Below are 24,527 nucleotides of genomic sequence, written 5' to 3'. Positions count from 1 at the left end.
TTCTAAAAGATCTTTTAATGTGATATTTCTGGAGTCTTATGTAAGTTTCTATTTTAATTAACAATTCTCAGCCTAAGTCACCTTGAATTTCTGTCACACTTTAACATGAAGTTAACTGCCAAACTCTGTTGAATAAAGAGTTGCATCTTGTCTTCAAAGTACTTTTAGTTTAATTGGCTTTAGTGTATTCACATCGTAGAATTTTGAGGTATTTTATTAAATTTGCACTACTAATTGTTTGAGAGATACTTGTGCCATAAGTTTTCATATATTTTGCATGTTAAACTCAAGAAAAGAAGTGAATAAATATTCACTCCTTTTGTTTTAATCTGTAAAGCATTGCACTATTAATGTCTTTAAGAAGATCTTCGGTAAACTTAGTTTTAAAAATATTGATATATTTTTATCAATATTTTTTTTATCAATAGGCGTGAAGTGGGATGAGAATATATACATATATGAAACCGCGTAACTCCAGATTCACGTAAATCAGGGTATGACTGTGTGTTTTTTTTTTTTTTTTTTTTTTTTTTTTTTTTTTTTTTTTTTTCCAGAATTCATTTTTACTCGGTTGGAATATTATGAATAAGCTTTAATGACTGATACCGAGAGAAAAAGATGACATGATATATTTGAAAAGATACTACTGGTTTACTAGTTTTATTGAATTGATCAACATCTTCAGGTATCACAATCAAAGAAGTATATAAAGAATTACAGACACTTAAAATTATAATAACAGAACAAGTATAAAAAGACAGTAGCGTGTTTGAAAACAAAATGCGAGCTTGAGTTCCAAACTAACATATACTACGCGCTGTCGCAAGTGCATCAGTACTGAACAAAGGCAACATGTGTGTCAGAGAGATTAAAACTGGGGGAAAGAAATGCCATGAAAAAATCTCTTTTACCTTTGAACTGGAATCAGATGACTGTCTCCCCTTTTTAGACCTGAAACTTACCAGATGTGCTGAGAGTATTAAAATCTCAATTTTTAGAAAGCCTACTCACACTGATAGATACCTTCATGCTTCCTCCCATCACTATCCCCCACAAAAATTTGGTATTATTTCCACCTTAGCTCACTGAGCCAAATCATTACAGAAGAAACAGAAATTGAAAATGAACTCCTTTTTCTTAAAAAAAAACTTTTGTTAATAATGGTTTCTCTCCTAAGAAAATTGACGAATTTCTTTCCCGCAGTCACTCCACTACTTCTGAAGATCCCTCTTCCCCAAGAGCCTTCATCTCTTTGCTTTACATCAGCTCTATTTCACCAAAACTGTCAAAGATTCTCAAGAAGTTTAACTTCAAAACTTGCTTCACTACGCTTCCAAAACTTCGTTCAATACTTAGAAAACCTAAAGAGAAAAATCTTCCAACTCAGTTTCCAGGAGTGTACAAGATTTTATGTGATTGTGGAAAGCCATACCATGGCCAGACTGTTAAATCCACCCTTCTACGTTTGGAAGAACATCGTCGAGACATCACATATAACAGGACTAGAGCTAGCGCTCTCTCTAGCCACGTTCTCTTTTCAGCTAACTCAGACGAAGGCCGCCAACACATTGTGAACTGGACTCAAACTTCTAACATCCATGTGTGCTATGATGAACTCGACAGACAGTGCCGAATCTAGGGAAATTTCTCTAGATTCCTCTTATATCAACAACAGCCTGAGTTTTAATCTCTCCGGCGCACTCGCGACAGCGCGTAGTATATGTTTGTTTGGAACTCAAGCTCGCATTTTGTTTTCAAACAGGCTACTGTCTTTTTATACTTGTTCTGTTATTAAGTCTTAGTAATTCTTTATATACTTCTTTGATTGTGATACCTGAAGATGTTGACCAATTCAACGAAACTAGTAGTATCTTTTCAAATATATCATATTATCTTTTTATCTCTCAGTATCAGTCATTAAAGCTTATTCATATATATATATATATATATATATATATATATACGAACATGACTATGTTTTACGCTATCTTTATTCAACAATCCATATGTCTGAACGTATGCATTGTTGAAAGAGTTGAATGGAGTGTACTCTTATCAGAAAATGTGTGTATGACATGTAAAGCAGGAGGTTAAATGTTATCTTTATTATATGAAATATGACAGTGTTTTGTTAACATTGAAGTTCATGATTATTTTTGCTCACAGGAATATGTAAAAGAGCTTGTGTTTTAAGGTATTGGTTTATAAAGTGCATGAAATGTTTACATCATTGTGTTAGGTAGCCTAAAAAATTTGTTATTACAGGGTATGTCATAAAAAGAAGGAATAAAATGTACTATTATGGACAGGATTTAAAAATGCTAATAAAACATTGACTTCCCACCCAACACAAGCAAAAGACGTAGAACCGCAGACATATTGGACAGAAACAACTGGATATGAATCTGTGAACGAAAAAAACTTTTTATACAGGAGGAGAGATTATTTTTAGGATCTGCCACAGTATTACAACATTTACCAAAGTTGAACAAATTCAGCTGCCTCACTTTAACTGAATTTTATTTGTCCTATTATCTCTTTTTTTCTTTTTTTTCCCCTAAAAATACAGGTTTGAATACTGTTTGCTACAGAAATATGAAAAAAAACCTCCACAGCAATGTCTAGGTCACAATTATCTTTAGGTTGCTTCAATTTTTGGAGTTGTGTTTTGGTTGCTAAACACTTAATAATGTCTGGATCTATTAGCATTGATGTATGGAGTGGCCATAATTAAACTTTCCCTATTCACAGCCTTAGGTAGCTTGATCTAACAACTAGAATGTCACCAAATTTGGTAGGGAGACTAACCAAGACATGGGGAGAAGCATTCCACGAAAAAAAATTTATAAAATGTTGCCGATGGGAATGTGGTACTGTACAATGTAAAAAATAAAATGTTTAAATGGACAGACAAATGAATAACAAAGACTAAATGAAATGAAATGAAAGTGAAATGAAAGATTACCTTTATGTTGCACTCATGATAACACAGCAGTAAGACATTTAATATCAATTTAATTTAGCACAGTAATTATGGTATACATTTGCTGGAGCATAAGTTTTGTCACAAACCTGTTCACAACTCAAGCACATTGAGTTCACCTATGCCACCTAGCTCAATGTGGCCACCAGAAATTGCATCTTATACCCAGCATTCTTAACAGCAGAACATGTGAAGGAATGTTCGTCGCAGTCTGTGGCGTTCAAGTTCAAGACACTGCTGCGATAGATGGTCTTCAGGTTAACCTCCCCCCAACCAGAAATCACAGGGTAATATCAGAAGAGCAAGGTGGTCGTGCAACTGGAAAGAAGTGACTAATCACTCTTTCTTCTGTGAAGTGATGCCACAGAAACTGCTGTACTGGTCATGCATGCAATGTGGGGGAGGTGCTCTATCTTGCATAAAAATGATCTTGTCCAGACATCGTTGTTACCGAATGACAGACTGTTCAGCATGTCATGATATTTTCCTGTGATAATGGAGCAACTTATTGGTGCTGTCGGAGTGGTGTCCTCAAAAAAGAATGGCCCTATTATAAACTCTTCAATTAAGCTGCATCAAACAGTAATTTTTGGCAAATGTAATGGAAGTTCCTGGAGTGCTTGGGGTGATTTGGAATCCCAAATTCAATAATTTTGGGTGTTTACAGTCCTGTTCAGATAAAAACATGCCCATCTCCCCACAGAATTAATAATGTATGAAAGCAATCGACGAAGCTTGGCCCTGGAAAAGGCCAAGCATCGTCGACTTCAAACCTGACCAGAAATGTCAGAGTAAATGCTAGTTGTTCTTATCATAATCTTCATGCACCAGGCAACATCAGTAGTGGCTGATCTTGCATGGGTAAAATGTAATAATTTTGCACAAGATTTTTCATACTGTCGAATTAGACATATTCCAGTTGTCATACTACTCTTTAGGTGCTGCTACTCCCAACAACATTTTCATGTGATCTGCCGACAGTCTCGCTGGCAACCTCTTCAATTATCTGCGGTGGCACTGGTTTCCATCCTCTGCCAGGTCAAACTTCTGAATCATCGATATAGCTACATTAGATCATGATACAGTTAGATTGATGATTTATTAAACCTTGATGCATTGTACTCGTTAAGGTCAAACATGAAGATTGCACATTACTTGTAAATAACTTTACAAGTAATGTGCAATAAGGTAAAATAAGGCACATGTTCAACACAACTATCAATAGGAATGAAGTTTTCCCCTTCACTTTATAGCTCTTATGATGCTAGCAAAACAGGTGTTCTACATCGTTTTATTCAAATTTTCAGCTTCCTGGGTTACAACAGTGCCACATATTCCCCTATTGACAACTTTTTGAACTAACCATTTTTTTACCAGAATCCTCCCATATCTCCCTACCAAATTTGGTGACATTCCAGTTGTTAGATCGAGCTATATAAGACTATGAATTGGGGAGGTTTAATTATGGTCACCCTGTAGTTTTAGAATCATGTACACATTCTCTGATATCACTATTTCTCACTAGCTCTTTTTCTCTAACTGCATATTTATATTGTTATTTATACTCGCAAAAAAAAACGTTTCAGTTAAACTTTAAATGAAAATTAGCTAAAATTTTTAACACTGTTTGTAGGCAACAAATGACAATAAAGAAATCAAAATTGACCAACATAAAGCAGAAGTGACAAGTGACAATAACATGAAGATTAAAAGCAGATAATACTGTTCTCAGAAGAATGAATAATGTGAAAATCATCCTAATGTTATAAAACCAAAATAAAATCTTTGGTAGCAATGTGAAGGCTTGTTATTATATGGATCCAGGACATGGAAATTAAAAACATATAGCCAAATTAAATAGTTTACAAGCAGTGTTTACTTAAAATATAAAAAATACTTTGACCAGAACATATAACATATGAGTTATATAAGCAGGCAAAGCAAAAAATATATATATATATATATATTGCTAGTTAATAAAAGATGCAGATAGAAATTGATTGGCTGTATACTGAGAATGGGGAGAGAGAGAGTGGAGGAATTTCAAGAATAGCATTGACATGTATCCCAGAAAGTAAAAGGGACAGCTTTTGGCAAAGAATGGCATGGAAAGATAGAGAGACGGGTTGTGTGAAAACTGAAGAGAAGAAAAATTAGTTGCAAACAATAGTTAACTGGAGAAGATGAATCGTGGCCTTATGTGCGACAAGTCATGAAAGGATAAGTAGGTATATAGGAATAGCATGTTGTGTTTTCCTGAATCATCTATCCATTTTGTGACAATCAGTAATAGACTATTGGTTTTGGGTGGTGGGATGCAGAAACCCTATTGATCTGTATGTGGTTTAATTGTCCTTTGGAAATGAATTTCATCATCTAATGTGAGACCACCTATTTAAGAAAAATTTTTTAGACCCTGGGGGTTCCTTAGCCCACCCAGAGTACCACTATACTATAGATTACAACTTTATAATATATATAGATATTTTTATAATTCATGAAGATACATCTTCCTTTTTCTCTCTTTGCTTCTAAATTATGTAGGGGAAAAAAATTAGGAAATGTAGTTTGTCTCTGTAATAATATTAATCCACGTTTAAAACATTTTATATTTTGATTTAGGACCTGTGTGGGATATTGGTCCAGGACTTCAAGGACGATCTTCCAATGAACAGTCATTTCAAAATACATCTGATAGTAGTGTATTCAGGTATGTTCATTTGTACTGCTTCCAAAATATTGTTTTTCATAAGATATCTTAATTCCTTAGACATTTTTTTTAACAATAGTTAAAAAAAAAAATTCACAAATATTTTCTCATTGTCTTATGAAATATCTTTTAGTAAGATTTAGGTGGAATTATCTGCATTATAGTTTGAGGTGTCATGCTTATGACCAGTAGGTACATGAGAGTGACCTATCATCATACTATTTTATGTACAAAGAGTTCTGTTTTTATAAACAGCAAATTCAACTAACCATCATCAAATTCCTGACATTTACCCTTAAGAGGTGTACAGGATATGATAGTACTACATGAAAAATTTACATCATTACTAACTTATTACCTACAATTTTCTGTCAGATCTTATATTTATATATCTATCTTCTAAGGCACTTTTTACCGTATCAATCCACCTATATCTTGGTCTTCCTCTCGGTCTTTTTCCCAACACTTGTTTGGCTAATCTTTCCTCGCCCATTCTGTTTAAGTGATCATACCACCTGAGATTAGCTCTGTTAACTCATTCCTGGATGCTGACAATGTCAAGTTCTTTCCTAATATCCTTCTTTTTAATATGATATTGCCATTGATGCCATCTTTCTCAGGACTCGTATCTGCGGTCTCTAGTCTTTGGTCAAGTGTTTTACTTCTAAATCAGCGCTCAGATTCATAAGTTAAAATTGGTTTGAACACTGTCTTGTATACAGCTAATTTAGTGTTTTGACTAATTTCTCTCTTATTCCATATAAATTTATTCAGTTGACTTCCTACCATACCAGCTTTGTTGATTCCATTGTCATTTCCATAATTAATTTACCATCTTCACTAAAAATCGTGCCTAAGTAGCTGAAATGTTTTACTTGTTCTATAGGTTCTGCAGCTGATATTTTCAATGCTTCTGCCTATTTTCATTATCATTGTTTTGTTATTGCTGACCTTCATACCATATCTATCATAACAGTTATTCGGTTTAGTCAGGGAATCTTATAGACTTGTAGCAGATTTATTTAGAAGTATTATATCATCCTCATAAAGCAAGGAGCTGACATCAACATCTCCAATTTTGATATCAGGTTTAATACAACTTTCCTTCATAATGTAATCCATATAGATAATGAATAACAGAGGTGATAATGTACATCCTTGTCTCACACCAGATTTAACATTAAACCATCTCCCTGTACTTCCTTCAATTCTAACTGCTGACTTACAACTCAAATAAAGATTAAGTATTGCTTGATATAATGCCCCATTGACATCATATAACTGTAGTGTTTTGAATAGATTCTCTCTTGACATATAACAAAGATATGCTTTTTCTAGATCTACAAAACTTAAATACAAATCTTTGTAATATTCCCATGAGTTTTCAATTATTTGTCGTAAAGTGAATATCTAATCCTGACAGTCTCTATTTGGCCTGAATCCAGCTTGTTCCTCACCAAGTTTCTCTTCCACAATCCTTCTCAATCGTTTCTCAAGTATACTGGCATAAATCTTACCAGGAACACTCAGTATAGAAATACCTCTACTCTACTCCAATCATCTGTAATTCGTCCTTCTGTCAAGGCCCTCTGAACTATGCAGTGTAGTCACTGTAAAACGTTTATATCTCCATACTTGAGCACTTCTGGATGTATGTCAGGGCCCCCTTTGGAAAAATTAAAATATTTCACGGCCCCCCTCAAAAAAAAATCGTAATAGAGAGATATATATAATTATAACATTTATTGTATTTATATTCAATACAAAACATACACAGCGAATATTGCAAAAATCAAATGCATTTATTACATTTTTTGCCTCTTACTGTTTGGTTCTGGTAAAATATGAAATACTGTCCTTTTTTTGAGTCTGTTTCTGCTTCTTCTGATTGTTCGTGGGAATTTTTATTTATTTTTTATCAGCCACTTATCCTTCTCAGGGTTAAATTTTTTAACGTAATCAAATAATATCACCACTTACCAATACTGACACACCACAGACTGATAATATGAAATGAGTGAATATTACCGGAATAAGGGAATCCCATACCAGGAACATTTTTCTCTTTTCTCCCTTTAAGGTAATTAAGCCTAACGCGAAACAGACAGCAAAGGCAGTTTATTAAAACTTGCATATGATTGGTGCGGTATTAACAAAAGATCGCGCAACCGAAAGATAAAAGCATAGCTGACAATTGAGTTGAAATGCTAACTCTCTTCAACCGAATTCCATATGTGAAACTGCCATAACATTATATATATATATATTACTTAGTTTAACACTTTTACGAATTTTAACACGTTCGGTTGAATTTTATTGCTGCCTTGGGAAATCGAACTCACACACATCTAATTAATAGCAATAGTTTTTAGTTAGATACTGTGTTTGCTCATGCAACATATGGTTTTGTTTCAGTCTATACAGCATAGTTTCTGTATGAGGAGACATGTGATTCATTAAATTGTGTGTTTTTATCCCAGTTGTCTCTAATTGCACTATTTGTTGGGAAATATATTACACAGGCTCCTCATACCTTATTCACTGGCATAATAAAAGTACTTGTTTTTATTGCCTCTGCAGTATAGTGGCTGTTAGGAAGGGTGTGTTGTTTACCACTGCAAGCGAGTTACTATCTCCCCACATGAATTTGTTTAAGCTTTTTTTTCATGTGTGAAGTATATGCGAAACTTTTATTGGTAACAGAAAACTAGCTCGGATGACAGTGATAATATAAAACGAGTTTTGATATGTATATAAAGTCAATATCAACAGTCCATGATTATGAACGCATGATGAAAGGGACAGGAAGATTTGGAGCTTCCCTGGAGAGCATTCGAAGTAAATACAATTAACCACTCTTTGAAATGAAACATATGAATAAGCAATATTTACTAATATTCATTAAGTGCCGAAATACGCAGGAAGCAAAGTTTGTGAACCAACACTAATGTGAATTTTTCCATTAAAATATAAAAAATAACAAAAAAGAAATAATAAAAGTTATGTTTCTTTTAAAATAAAAAAAATCTACTTAGTCTTAAAACATTTTAAATTTGTTTTCATTATTTCACAGCCCACCTCAACAAAACCTACAGCCCCCAAGGAGGCCACGGCCCACAGTTTGGGAAGCACTGATCTATTCTGGCTGCCTTTCCACATTTCAGACTTTTGATGACTTTTTCTCCTTCTGGAACTTTTTTCCCCCCTGCAGGTATTGCTTTTGCATGACACACAATGTATTCCTGAAAGTTTCACAGCATTTGGATTACTAAATGGTGCAAAGAGGCCTTAAACATAATTTAAGTTTGAAGGCTCATTGGGAGAGACCCACAAGCATATAATTACAACACTACTTGAACTCATTCACAGACAAAGCACTTTCTAAACCAAAAACTGTTCTTGTGTCCTTGCTGACCTCAATCTCAAGAAAATCAGGTCACCAAGGGTCTCAAAGCATTACAAAGGGGAATGATAATCCCTTAACTCTATTTATCAATATGTTCTTTAACATGCAAGTAAGTCATCTGCAAAATATTTACATACATCACCTTTATTAATTATTGCCCTGTTGAGTTTTGAATCATGAGTAAATATCTGGATACTTTCCATTTAATCATTACTGTACAAAGTCCTGTGGCATGTTGCTGCTAGCCTCTTGCTTTCTTTGGATTCTACTACTGTATATACTGTGCTTTGTCGGTTCATCACCTAATGTCTCATCCATGTCACCTCCTTTGCGTACATCCTCCATTCGGTCTAGCTTATGTAATAGTTCCACCAAGTATTTTGTAAAATGCATAGCAGATTCCAAAGTATCATCATGTAGCAATTTTTTCTTTTATCCATTTTTGCTTTCACTTTACTATAGAAAATAAGTTACCGTATTTGCTGGCGCATAAGATGCACTTTTTTTTCTTTGAAAATAGGTCTGAAAAACAGGGTGCGTCTTATACACCGATACTCAGTTTTTTATTATTTTCATTTCTGAAAATTTTCTCTGTTCCGAGTTATGCGATTTCTTTATTGCTTCCTTGCGGTGTGTGTGAGAGCTTTCCAGTTATGTAGAGCAGTGTTTCTCAAACTTCAGACATCTGCATTCATATGATTGGTGTGGTATTAACAAAAGATCGTGCTACTAAATGACAAAGACAAGCTGACAGTTGAGTTGAAATGCTAATTCTCTTCAACCTAATTCCTTATATCTGAAACACATTAACTATATATTGCTTCTTTTAATGTGTTCACTCAAACAAAACCATATGTTGCACCAGCAACATATGATTTAGCTTGAGTCATACAGCATTTTCTGTGGGAGGGGGACATGCGATTCATTAGTTAGTGCCATTTTTATCCCAGTTGTCTCTAATTGCACTCTTTGTTGAGAAACATATTGCACAGCCTACAGATGTCTCTGTACCTTATTCAGTGATACAATAGGAATGTTTTAAGATCTCGAACTTCACGGATATATTGAATTTTATTCTATGCGTTAATGATGCATAGCCGAAAATTGCCATGGACCCCCTGAAGACCTTTCACGTATCCCCGGGGGTACGCATACCACACTTTGAAAAACGTTGGAGTAGAGTTCAGTGGATGCGCATACGCTGTTATCGACGATCACAGCTGTGTTCTGTTCGTTTAAACTTTCCAGTTGTTGTCGCAGTTGTGATCGGTGATAAATTTCTTGGCAAATTATGGCTGAAAAACGTCTGCATTGTTACAATATTGCATATGCTAAAGAACATGGAAACAGGGCTGTAGAGAGGCATTTCGGACCACCCCCAACTGAGAAAATGATAAGAACTTGGCGGAATCAGGAAGAGGATTTAAAAAAAGCAACTCACAGTAAACATAACCTACGAAGTGGAACTGCAAAATGGCCAGAACTTGAGGCGGAACTGAATACTTGGATTTTAGACCACAGAAAAGCGGGACTTTCAGTGTCTACAAAAATGATTATTCATCAAGCAAAAGCGATAGCCACTAACAGAGGGATCACCAACTTTACTGGATCAACATCATTATGTTCAAGATTCATGAAGAGAAACCAGCTATGTATGCGGACTAAAACAAAAATATCACAAAAGATGCCAGCTGAATATGAAGAAAAAAACGATGGAATTTCATCGATTTGTCATTAATGCAAGGAAATGAGAAAATTTTGAACTTGAGCAAATAGGAAACATGGATGAGGTTCCGCCGACTTTTGATGTGCCCTCAAACAAAACTGTAGATTCCAAGGGCACTAAAAGTGTTATTATTAAAACTTTGGGGCACGAAAAAACTCACTGCATGGTTGTTTTATCCTGCTGTGCTGATGGGACAAAATTGTCGCCACTATTGATTTTTAAAAGGAAAACTGCTTAAAGGAGTGTTTGTACATGTTCACGCAAAAGGCTGGATGGATGGAGGAGGAATGAAGTTATGGTTAGATAAAATTTGGTCTGGCACCCTGGTGGACTGTTGAAGAAGCCTGCGTGCTAGTATGGGATCAGTTTCATTCTCACAGAACAGACGATGTTACAAATAAACTCAAGGAATTGAAAACTCAGTTAGCTGTAATTCCAGGAGGTCTAACTAGTCAGGTTCAACTTTAGATATCTGTATTAATAAACTTTAAGGGATTTATGAAGGAGAAGGGAACAGTTGGATGCAGTCTTCAGATTTTGAGGTTACGCCATCAGGAAGAAGGAAGAGGCATGGCATTTTGCAAGTTTGTGAGTGGATCAGGGCTTCATGGGATGCTGTGAAACTGAGACAATGGTTGAATCATTTAATAAGTGTAGCATTAGTAATGCACTGGATGGTACAGAGGACAATTTGCTGTATTTAGAAGAGGTTTTAGATTTAGAAGAGGTTTCAACTGTCTCTTCAATTAGCTCTGTAGATGAATTTCTGGGTTTTGACGATTAAAAGGTGGGTACTATTTCCTAGTTAGATTAGGTATTTGTTAAAAGTAGACCTACTTATTACTTTATACAGTCATACCCCGACTTACGTGAATCTGGAGTTACGCGATATCTTATATGTATGTATTCCCGTCCTGCTTCACGCCTCACCAGTCATATCTTTCAGGCGCCAGTGTCATACATGCTGTGAACAAACACTGACGTGTTTCGCATGGTCTCCATTCATACACGATTTTTATAGTCTACAATCCTTGCGATTGTTGTTTCTTGATAAAAAATTTTTCAAATAAAAAATAATAATCTCATCAAAAGAAGCAAGTCCGATTCTTCTACAGCTAGCAAGAAAAGAAAAACATTGACTTTGGAAACAAAACTCAACATATTAAGGATTTTGAAGGTGGAATGAAAATTTGTGAGCTAGCAAAGAAGTTCAATTTACGGGAATCCACAGTAAGAACGATCATAAAAGAAAGGTTTACAGATTTTGGAGGACATAGATTCTAATGAGGAACGAATTGTAGCCACAAGGCAAGGAATAAAAAAATCATTAGCTTGCTATGAAGAAATTTTGCGAGGCAAGAAAAAGACATTATGCCGTCACACGAATCTATTAGATTTTATGGAACCATCGAAATTTTTTATGTACGAAAAACTACAATTGTGATTATATTTCTTAAAAAATATAGGTGTTTTTGTAAACCTTTGGTCCCAATTGTATGTTTGTATATATAAATTACATGCAAAATTATACCCCGAGTTACATGAATTTGACTTAGGCGCTTTTTGTTGGTTCCACCTACCGTGTAACTTCGGGGTTTTACTGTATTTGAAATACTGTAAATTCATTATAATATTCAGTGATCAAGTTTTTTCCCTAAGAAATGTGTACAAAAAAGGAGGTGCATCCTTTACGCCGGCAAATACGGCAATTACTAAATCAAGGCCACCTTGAACACTTAATGGACCAGTTATTACTAGGTTTCTCCATCTGTGTAAACACGAGACCTGCCTTCATGCCTTTACACCAGATGATTCTGATTGTGTCTCCTTAGTATCATATTACTGTCATCCTTCCTGAATTGTTTTACCAACTTCTCCGGTATTAACCACCACTCTTGGGACACTGATTGAATGACAATTGACACTTGAGCTTGTAATTATTTGCTACCACTTTCTTGGCACCTCCTTTATTTTGTCCTCATTCACTCCCTTGTCACCTTGTCACAAATGGCATATTATGAATTTAGATAGAATAGTCATGCTTTTTTATGGTAATATCTACCCATCATCAATGTGAAAGCAAAATTGTAACACATTAAACTCTCCTAAAATTGCATCTTTCCTGTGTAGTAAAGTAAGCATTTTAATATAATTTTTTATTTATTCAGCATGAAAAAATGAAATTTCCACTAGTCAGTGAGGCTTAGATAAAAGTTGATAAGGTTAAATAGAAAGCTAACCATGATTAATCGGATGAAATATGATATATGAAGATCCAGTTTTATTTCCATGAGAATGAAGTAAAGAAGGAGAGGAACTAGGTCTTGATGGAGGGGGGGGGATAGTGATGTGATACATGTTTATTTACATGTCACCTGCTAAAGTGTACTGAACGTTTAAGGTATCAGGCTATTAGAGATTACAGGCAGTGAAGTTTTACAAACAACAGTAATGTTGATTTTAAAGCTTTTTTTTTTAAAGTTAGTTAGTTCATCATCAAATTCCTGATGTACCTCAAGGGAGTGTACAGGATATGATAATACTCCATAAAAAACTTACATCATTACTAACTTCCTATCTCCAAATTTTTTCTCCAAATCAATCTGTTACCTGTTCAAGACTACAACGTTATCAGATTTATATTTCTTTCTTCTAAGGCAATTTTTACTGTATCAATCTACATACATTTTCCTGCCAACCTGGCAGACACTTGTTTTGCTAATATTTCCTTTCCCATTCTGTTTAAGTGACCATACCACCCGTGATTAGCTGTCTGCTAACACATTCCTGGATGCTAACAATTTCAAGTTCTTTCCTAATATTGTCATTTATAATATGATATTGCTATCATATCATTTCATATCAAGCATGAATAGATGGCATCAGTTCACGCCTGTAATCTTTCTCAGGACTCTTATATCTGTGGGGTCTAGTCTTTGGTCAAGTGTTTTATTTCTAACCCAGCTCTCAGATCCATAAGTTAAAATTGGTTTGAACACTGTCTTGTATGCAGCTAATTTATTCAGTTGACTTCCTACCATACCAGCTTTGTTAATTCTGTTGTCCATATTTAATTTATCATCTTCACTAAAAATCATGCCTAAGTAGCCGAAATGTTTTATTTGTTCTATAGGTTCACTATTCACAATGAAGTTGATATTTTCATTGTCTTTGTTTTGTTGTTGCTGACTTTCATACCAAATCTATTACAACAGTTTTTCAATTCAGTCAGGGAATCTTGCAGACTTGTACTGGTTTATTTAAAAGTATAACATCGTCTGCATAAAGTAAACAGCTGAGATTAGCATCTCCAATTTTATTAGGTTTAATACCACTTTCCTTCATAATGTGATCCATATAGATAATAAATAACAGAGTGGATAATGTACATCCTTGTCTGACACCTCACCCTGCTCTTCTCCAGAAGATGTCTGCTCAGTCAAGGGGAGACTGTACTTCCTTCAATTCTAATTGCTGACTTACAACTCAAATAAAGACAAAGTATTGCTTGATATAATGCTCCATTAACACCATACAACTGTGGTATTTTTGAATAACTTTTCTCTCGGCATCTTGTCATATACCTTTTCCAGGTCTGCAAAACTTAAACATATCTTTGTTATATTTCCATGATTTCTCGACTGTTTGTTGTAAAGTGAAAATCCAATCCTGGCAGCCTCTATTTGGCCTGAATCCAGTTATTCTTCCACAGTCTTCTAAAGTATACTTGCATAAATCTTACCAGGAACACTCAGTAGAGAAATATCTCTGTAATTCTCACATTCAGTTTTATTTCCCTTTTAATATGTGTACTGTGAGAGCTTTACTCCAATCATCTGGAATTCATCCCTCTATCCAGGTCTTCTGAACTATGCAGTGCAGCCACTGTAAGACTTTTATACCTCCATATTTGGACATTTCTTGTTGAATATCATCTACTCCAGCTGCCTTTCCACATTTCAGACTTTTAATGGCTTTTTCTACTTGGATGTATGCATATGTATTCCTGATTGTTACTATTATGCTGCTCTGATTGTTTCATTTAGCAATTTTTTTTTAAGTAAAATTACCGAAGTCTTCCCATGACTTTTGTTTAGCTAGTTTTACACGGTATTTAGCTTTCTTACATTTGTCTCTGTATTCTCTAAAAGCACAAACTAACTTATTTGCCAGGAACTTTTAATATGCTTTCTTTTCCTTCACTGGCTCTTTAACATTCTTTGTCCACCATGGAGTTCTGATTTTTCTATCCTTGCAGACAATCTCACCAAATGTATCTCTGGCTGAATCAATCCATGTTTTCTTCAGGATTTGCCACTGAATCTCCAAAGTTTGGTTCCTGTTCTCAAATCTTGAGAGCTGCTCAACTTTTATTCACTTTTAAACTTTCTTACATGTTATTCTTTTCGATATAAAATTTGATTTTATTCTGCTCAAGACTAAATGGTGATCACTTCCAATTTCAAATCACCTGTGCACTCTAGTGTCCTGCACCAGTGAGAAAACACCACTGTCAGCAATAACATAGTCATTGAGACTTCCTATTCCTTGCCTCTTCTCTCCATGTGAATTTGTGCACATTTTTTATGTTGGAACATTGTTTTAGTAATAACCAATCCATGTCTTGAGCAGAAATCCAAGTACAGGTAACCCTTGCTTAACATGGTACTTATGCAGTGCCGTTTTGGAAAAAAATTATGGTCTGCAAATTGTACTAACCTTTTTTTTACTGCATGACTTAAAAATCAAATTTTATCTTTGTTAAATTTCCATCTACCTGTATCACGCATTTAGTTATAAGTAGCGAATTTATATTAGTTGAAATATCCTTTAGCAGACATGTACGTCAATTGTTTAGCGTATAAAGTATTTATTGTTGAAAGTTGTCTTCGTTTTCTGCCAGGAAAGCGCATTAAAAATCATAAGTGGGTTAATCTCAAGCTGAGCACTTTATTTTCTAGTGAGTTACATACAATATGTAATACTTTTTTATGTAAAAAAATCATTCTTATAGAATGGTCATGTAGAGGGCTTTTGCGATATGGTTGGAAACAAAATTAGTCAATTAATTGACGGAGAAATAGATTTAAATTAGTAGGAACTGGTACAAATAATAGATGACGTTGCACCAAATGGCAAGGAAGTTCTGCCGAAGATTCTAATTGCAATGAATCCGTTAAAGAAATTAGCACAGGGATTGGACTTGGCAAAAAAGTTAAGAAGTTATTCTTTGGATAATGATTCCGCAATGGAGCGCTCTGGAAAATTCACAAGACAATTGGATATTTGTTTAGCTGCATATTATGAACTAAATAAAAAATTGCAGCATAGTGGTAAGCAAGGTCTTATTACTACTGACTTCCTGATAACTAAACCAGCCAAAGTATGCAATGAGAATTACGCAAAGGATGTCCAAGAGATATAAAGTGATGATGACGTCCAACCACTCGTAAATAAAGAACATTTACGAAATGTTCGTTTTGAAGACAGTGATGACGATTAAAATATGCACTTTATTTTATTTTGCCAAAAATATTTATGCATCATGTGCAATGAAGTTTATGTAAAATTTTATAAGGTTTTGCTATGTATTTGTTTCACAGTTTATACGTTTTCTAAACTTACATGAATTACCTGAATTAAATAAAATATATTTTGTTGAGTATGTCATTGTTATTTATATATATATATACATATTAAAATAAATAAATAAATAAATAAATGATTTTGGAACACAACCCTACTCTTTCTATTTATATAACGTGCGATTTCTATGGAATCTAACACACATGTTATATGAGGGTTACCCGTACTTAATATTACATACTAGAACAAACAGTGAGTCTGCTATTACAAAAATAAATAAATAAAAAATAAAATAATAATAATAAGAAATAAATAATATTTTTGTGACAGTGAATTACCTGAATTAAATAAAAATATTTTTTGTTGGATATGTTGTTGTTTATATAATTTTAAAAAAAAACACGATTTCGGAACATAACCCTACATTTTCTATGTGATCTGAGTCTCGCATAACACGATTTATATAACGCGCCATTTTTATGGAACCTAACATCCACATTATATGAGGGTTACCTCTATTTGCCATTATTATATGTCTGATAATCATTTCCTAATGTGCTATTGAGATCCCCATCAAGGACCAACTTTTTATTTTCATTGTGTTAGTGGCTTTCTATAAAGCACATATGAGCAACCTGCGGGTCAGATCCAGCCTAATCTATTTCAGAGAAGTTTGTCTGATTCATGGTGGGAGAAAACGTGAGTTCTACTAACTCACATTAAGCTGACATCATGTGACTTGTGCAAAACACACTATGTTTTCTCCAACCAAGGTCTCTTTCCCACTTTGACTAGCGGCATGTGTGAACGTGTAACAATGTGTCAGTTTGGTACTTACGTTGGTGTAGTGCTTTGTTCAGTACTTGCATTGACGTTATTTTATGTTCGGTGCCTGCGTTGGTGGTGTGTTCTGTTCAGTGCCTGCGGTGTAGAAGACAGTTTTGTTTGACAGTTCTGAATATACTTTATAAATTTGGGACAATGTCAGGGGTTATTGCAAAAAAAAGAAAAGTAGATGCAGAGAATTGTCAATTTCAAGACAACTGGACAGAGGATTATTATTTTATTCTGAATAAAGGTTTGCCTGTATGTTTGCTGTGCAACGAATCCTTATCCGTCAACAAAGAATACAACTCGAAGAGACACTTTACTTCGAGACATGCGGATCACCCAAACATTGATGGGCAACTACGAAAAGATGAAATATAGAAGTTGAAGAAGAACTTGGATACCCAGCAACAAATGTTCAACAAGCAAAGAACATAGCACCACAGCATTGTCAAAGCCAGCTTTGTGGTAAGCGAAAAAATCGCTAAGCATTTTAAGTCATTTGGTGAAGGAGAATTTATCAATTAGTTCAGTTTAATCCTTTATCCAAGTGTGAGCAAACAAAGTTTGCGCCTGAAAGTATCTTCAGGACTGATGTAAGGTAGTACAACACCAAGCAACTCGTTGCAAAGATGGAGAAAGCTCTCATCACTCCTATCTCAGTATCTCCCATAATGCAAAGCACATCTCCTTGCGGATATGTATAATGTTATGCATTAAGGGAAGGGCCACTACCCATACCGGTTTCGACCTTTATTGAGGTCTCGTCAGTGGGAGCCATGCCCAGTCGTGGAGACACCAAGGCAGAAGCAATGAGAGGTCATCCCAACCTATAGGAGTTGCCAAAAGGTGTACAACCTTATTATTAAATTACTCCAGATTCAGAGAAAGATGTTGAGAGTTTATTTTTCACTTGGTTAGACTATAATAAGTTTAGTTTAATCCTATATCCAAGTGTGAGCAAACAAAGTTTGCACCTGAAAGTGTCTTCAGGACTGGGGTAAGGTAGTACAACACCGGGAAACTCGTTGCAAAGGTGGAGAAAGCTCTCATCACTCCTATCTCGGTATCTCCCATAATGCAAAGCACATCTCCTTGCAGATGTGTATAATGTTATGCATTAAGGGAAGGGTCACTACCCATAACGGTTTTGTCCTTTATTGAGATCTCGTCAGTGGGAGCCAGGCCCAGTCATGGAAACACCAAGGCAGAAGCAATCAAGAGAATTTATCAAAGAATGTCTGCTGGATGTTGCAAGTATAATATGTCCTGAAAAAAAAAATACTTCGAGAATATTTGTTTGTCGAGACGTATTGTTGTCCGATGGATAGAAATTATGGCTGATGATATCAAAAAAAGTTTAAAAGAGAAGATTGCTAGATTGGAAGCATTTTGAATTGCTTTGGATGACAGCTCCAATACAGCACAACTAGCAATATTTATTCGAGGAGTTGATGCGGATTTCAACTTCATAGAAGAATTATTGGCACTTCGGTCGTTAAAAGGAACGATTACCAGTGAAGATATATTTGAAACAGTCAACACAGTCTTCGAGAGATTTGGCTTAAATGAAGTTCACTATCTGGCATATGCACTGATGGTGCCCCTGCAATGGTTGGTGCACAGAAGGGATTTATTGGAATAGTTCATGAAAGAGCAATAGAACTACAGATCCATCTGGAAAATTTAACAAATTTTCGCTGCATTATCCACCAACAAAATCTGTGTGCAAAATCGTTTAAATTCACAAATCTTATGGAAGTTGTGGTAGCCAGTATTAACTTTATTAAGTCATGTGCACTTAATCACCACCAATTTAAGGAGTATTTGGCAGACCTATTTTCGGATTATGAAGATGTGTCTTATTATTGTGAAGTGAGGTGGTTGAGTAAAGGTAAAATGTTAAAGCGATTTTATGATCTGAGACAAGACATTGCAGATTTTATGGACATAAAAGGAAACACAATTAACCAATTAAAAGATGATGAGTGGGTGTGTGATTTAGCATTTCTTGTAGATGTCACATGATACCTAAACGAACTGAATCTTAAATTGCAAAAACAAGGACAATTGGTTCATGAACTGCATGGACATGTCAAAGCTTTTTGTAATAAACTAAGATTGTTGGAAAGTCAGATAAGAGCTAAAAATTGTTATCATTTACCTACTCTAGCAATTCATAAAAATATCCCTTATAATTGTTATGGGGATGAACTGAAGGCACTAATAGAGCAATTTGATACAAGGTTTGCCGACTTCAAAAACAAATACTCCACATTCGCTATATTTGCTCGTCCGATGGGTGCTTATGTAAATAATGTGCCAGAAAACTCACAGATGGAACTTGTTGAGCTTCAGGCGGATTTAGTGCTAAAATCACAATTTAACAACATTGCTTTGATGGATTTTTATAAATTTTATTTGATGGAAGAAAAATATACAAATTTATGCACCTTTTCAAAAAAAATCATTTGTCTTTTCACTAGCACATATATGTGTGAACAGTGCTTTGCGAGGATGAAATACAATAAATCAAAAATTCGGACAAGAATAACAGATGAAAACCTCAAATTCTATGCGATTATCCTTAAGTAATCGCATAGAAATATTACGGCCTTGTACTTCAGCTACGAGACTATCAATATTGATAGTCTCGTAATTGAAGTACAAGGCCAATCTTCACATTAAATTGTTATGTTGTTCATTGTATTATAAAATTTATGTAGAGCTTTATACCAAAGCATTATATTATAAATAAATCAAATATGAAGTAACAACTTGTTTTAATTTATTTTATTTAATAATTTGGTCCGGCCCTTGACTCTGAGACAGAATGATAATTTGGCCCCTGAACTAGGAAACGTTGCCCATGCCTGCTCTAAAGCTTCAAAAAATTCCTCCACTTCCAGCTTATAGAACCTTCTGTGGGACTATAGGCACAAAGAAGTCTCATTTTCCAGTTCACCATTTTGATATTTGCCCACATCACTCTACTTCATATTGCTTGCCATTCAAGATTAGCCTTGTTATTTTGTGTTCTGATGTTATATTCAAGCAATATTCATTGTCTGAATATAACATTTTGTATTTATTGCTCAGAAAAATCTCACCAGATTTTTTTTGTTGTTGTTTCAATTACTCCTATTATGTCTATTTGGTACTTATCTAATTCCTCAGCTAGCTCCATTTCTTTGCCATTCAGGCTTCTTCTGTTGATAGTAACTGATCTTGAATGCTGGTGATGTTCAGTTGGGGTGTGTGTTTCAGAATTTGTTCCAGTAGCTGACTTTTTGCTGTTTGCTGTGGTTTCATTTTGGTTTAAGCCAATAAGAATACAATTTGGTCTGCTAAATCCCAAATTACCAGCCCATCTGTGTTCATTCAGTATCCAGGTAGATACCTAACAGGTTGCACCATGAGAAGGTGAGATATGGACATTAGGTCAGAAGCCTTGGTTGGTTCTCTGCATTCCTTTAAGGCTATGTGGAAGTCTCCTCTCAGTTATACAGCTTTCACCCTTATTTACAAAAAAAAAAAATAGAACTGACTATGAAAATATCAGCTCCACCATTGGACTGTGGAGCAGTGGAAACGTTCTCTGGAGTGATGAACTCACTTCACCATCTGTCTGTATGTGTTATGGCAGCTGTAAAGTTTCATGGAGAAGCTGTCGTGATTTGTGCTTGGCCCCTAGGGAATTGTAACAATGCAGACCGCCAGCAAAGCTGGTATGGTAGGAAGTCAATTGAATAAATTCATATGGAATAAGAGAGAAATTAGTCAGAACACTAAATTAGCTGTATACAACACAGTGTTCAAACCAGTTTTTAACTTATGGATCTGAGAGCTGGGTCAGAAGTAAAACACTTGACCAAAGACTAGAGACTGCATATATGAGAATCCTCAGAAAGATTAGAGGCGTGAACAGATGGCATCAATAGCAATATCATATTAAAAACGAGGATATTAGGAAAGAACTTGACATTGTCATCATCCAGGAATGCGTTAGCAGAGCTAATCCGAGGTGGTATGATCACTTAAACAGAATGGGCGAGGAAAGATTAGCAAAACAAGTGTTCTGTGCCAGGTTGGCAGGAAAACGACCCAGAGGAAGACCAAGATATAGGTGGATTGATACGGTACAAAGTTCTTTAGATGATAGAAATATAAGATCTGATAATGTTGGAGTCTTGACAAGTAACAGACTGATTTGGAAGGAAATTGTAGATAGGAAGTTAGTAGTGATGTAAATTTTTCATGTAGTACCATCATATCCTGTACACCCCCCTTGAGGGTACATGTCAGGAATTTGATGATGATGATGATGATGATAACATTCTAAACAATTCTGTGTTTCAAATTTTATGGCAGTAGTTTAGTTAAGAATCTTTCCTGTATCAATGTATTAACTACTTGTGCTAATTATAAATATTGAGTGGAGAATCTGTTTTAGTAATATCATGTGAGTGAGTGTATGTATGCATGCATACTGGATTATCTGGATGCCCATCTGTCTTTATAGTAGTTTAACTCAAAATACAGATATTTTGTTTTTTGGTATTACAAAGCATACGTATGCAATAGTTAAGAGAAAGGCGGAAAAATTCTCAGTGTTCCTGATAATGATGCAGCTGTTATTCAGTATACACTAACTCACACTTAAATGATAGTTGTTGTTAACTTGTGGTAATCAGTTTGTATTTTACCATTGATCTTTTAACTTGCACTGATGCTTTAAGATGTTGAAGCACAAATTTAAATGTTATTTAATCATTAAATATTTGTTAGTGTTTTACTCTCTGCATGCACAGATCCCACACAAAATGTTTGTAAACCCTTCATGCATTAGTACTGTGGACAAGCTGGAATTAGATGATCTGGAACCCAAATCTATAGATCAGGTAGGGAACTTTCTCAAGCCACTTCTGGCCATAAATAAACAGAATGGTATATCTGGTTGGCCAGGTAAGCTCCCGGTTTATACCACTTTCCTAGGATCTAAATAAGAACCTCATTTGCATTAATTGGGAAGTTTTATCAAGCAGGAATGTTTCATGAAGTGATGGTTGCGTTTTAAGACCCATATGCTTGTGGCAATTTCATACATAATATTTTTTCAGAAGCCTGTAAAAACTTGATGATTGGAGATCAATGAAAATATAATCATAGAATATCACTGGGTTTGAAATGTAATGTTATACCTTCTGGCATCTGGCTTTTTCTTATAATCTGTGCAGGTGACATTTAAAAGCTTCATTCTTTGGTTTCTATTTGTTATATAAGATTTTTTTTTATAAAATTACATCACGTTTCAGATATTTCTGAATATCTGTTTTCTTTATACCTATTATGGTTGAGTTTTGTTTTTCTGTATAAAATAAAGATTATGAATGTATGAATTCTGCTAGTTATTACTTTCATGATTAATAACTGTGGTTCTTATTTTCAGTTAACCAAACAACTTTTATTTTATTTTTAGGAATAAAGACATAATGTCTAGTGATGAAATGTTTAAGAAACCTGGTCCACCTGTTAATAGTGGTCGTGGTATCATTAGTAAGTAATTAAAATTGTGTGTGTGGCATAATTCTCCTCTTGGGTGAAGTTGTAAAACATGTTAAATACCAAAGTTCTGTGTTATTGTTTTTTATTTTCTATTTTATTGTTGTTGTAAAATAAGTGCTCTTTATTTTCAGTTTTTTTGGTTGGTTTGATTGAGGCACTTTTCATTTTGTTCTATATAATAAATTAAAAAATTCATTAAAAATTTTAATAAGTTTAGGGGTGGCAATGGTGTGCCGAAGTTTACATAGTAATATAACATAATAAGCAAGCTACAACGTGTATATTCGCAACTTGAACATGTTTTAACAATATTCTTGAATTTTCAAACAGCTTTTCTCTGTGTGTTTCGATAATCAGAACAGATCGTTGTTAAAAAATCTTCAGTTGCATTATAAAAATGGCAGCCTCATCAGCAAGCACAAAGCAGCACTCTGTTACCCAGAAGACAATGGATATATGGCTTATTGGATAGATGTCAGTCACATTGCACCCACTCAAGACTCTCTTCTACAAAAAAGCCAAGTTTTTATATATATATATATATATATATATACAAAAAAAAAAAAAAAAAAAAGCAAGAAAGGCAACCCATTCCACTGCCCAGGTTGTTTTGTGTTTTGGTGATGTGGGAAAAGTCAAGAATACCTACAAAGTTCAAAAAGCATGTTGTGGACAACGTTGAAAGTGTATTTAGAAAATGGAAGAATATTGAAAGATGCATGAACAAGGTGAAAAATTTAGAGCTGTTAATGAAGAAGGAAAACAAATGGAAAGAAAATCCCAAAGATCTCTTTGATGTAGCCATGCTAATGCCTTGGATGTGGTAAAAATTCCTGAAGATGGGGAAGTGCATACAGGATAGTTGCAGAGAAAGAAGCTGCAGCAAAGAAATGAGAAAAAAATGGGTAGAAAGAGAAAACGAAGAGAAGGTTAACTGCTTTCAGTAGACCACCTTGATGTTTTCATCACCTGAAAGTGAGAGAAATGATTCTCGTAATGAACAATTTGAGCCATAAATTTTGGAATCACAGCTGAAAAATTATTATTGATGATGATTTGGTGGCTAGCCTTGACATTGCCAAACTTAGTGAACAGAAAGTGATACTAATCCCATCAATTATGAACCTAGGCCATGATCCTAAAGAATACAAAGCAAAATTTTTCAAAGCTGTGAAGAAGACAGTCTACTGAAATGAGCTACACTTGCTACTGTAGACCCAGCCGTAATCATATCTGTGCAACTCAAGAACTTTGTGGCATCAAACGCTGGTTCTTTATCACTGGAATGAAGACAAGTTGCTCTCTGTATGGATGTCATAAGTTACCAAAACCCTTACCAAAAAAAATCATTTCCACATCCATTATACAAACATCTGCATCAGAAATTTCATCATAAAAGACATTCATTGCCATTACAGATATCCAAACCAGACCACCTCCTCAAACAGAAACTCATATTGCAGCTACATGAACCACAGTTCACCTTCAGCACCCAAATTATTCTCTTCATTATTCATCTTGCTACAAAGGTGGCACCTTTGCCTTTTTACGTTATGATGTTGCCAGCCAGAGTATGCCAAATTTGGAATCCTCACTTTTGACCTCCTCTGACCGAGTTTTTCTTGCCCCACTTTGTAACATTCACCTACTGAATTTACTGCTCTCAAAAACTCTGAAAACCACAATGACCTCTTAACGTTCCTCTCCATGATACTCAGCCATG

General features: G+C 34.8%; 1 protein-coding gene across 2 annotated transcripts in view; it reads left to right on the top strand.

Moving 5' to 3' along the window:
- LOC150094785 (uncharacterized) overlaps positions 1–24,527 on the top strand; it is a 173,264-nt gene that overhangs the window by 48,725 nt on the left and 100,012 nt on the right. For both annotated transcript variants that reach the window (XM_090411525.1, XM_090411524.1), the window contains exons 4-5: positions 5,606–5,693; positions 22,719–22,795. In XM_090411525.1, the coding sequence (XP_090267651.1) occupies positions 5,606–5,693; positions 22,719–22,795 (165 nt within the window). The remainder of the gene's footprint in view (positions 1–5,605; positions 5,694–22,718; positions 22,796–24,527) is intronic.

Source organism: Typopeltis vanoorti, chromosome 21, assembly GCF_054136105.1.
Source record: "Typopeltis vanoorti isolate ZY-2024b chromosome 21, IOZ_Tvanoo_1.0, whole genome shotgun sequence".
NCBI lineage: Eukaryota > Metazoa > Arthropoda > Arachnida > Uropygi > Thelyphonidae > Typopeltis > Typopeltis vanoorti.
The sequence above is the reverse complement of the archived record's forward strand: the minus strand, read 5'-3'. Positions and strand labels throughout refer to the sequence as shown.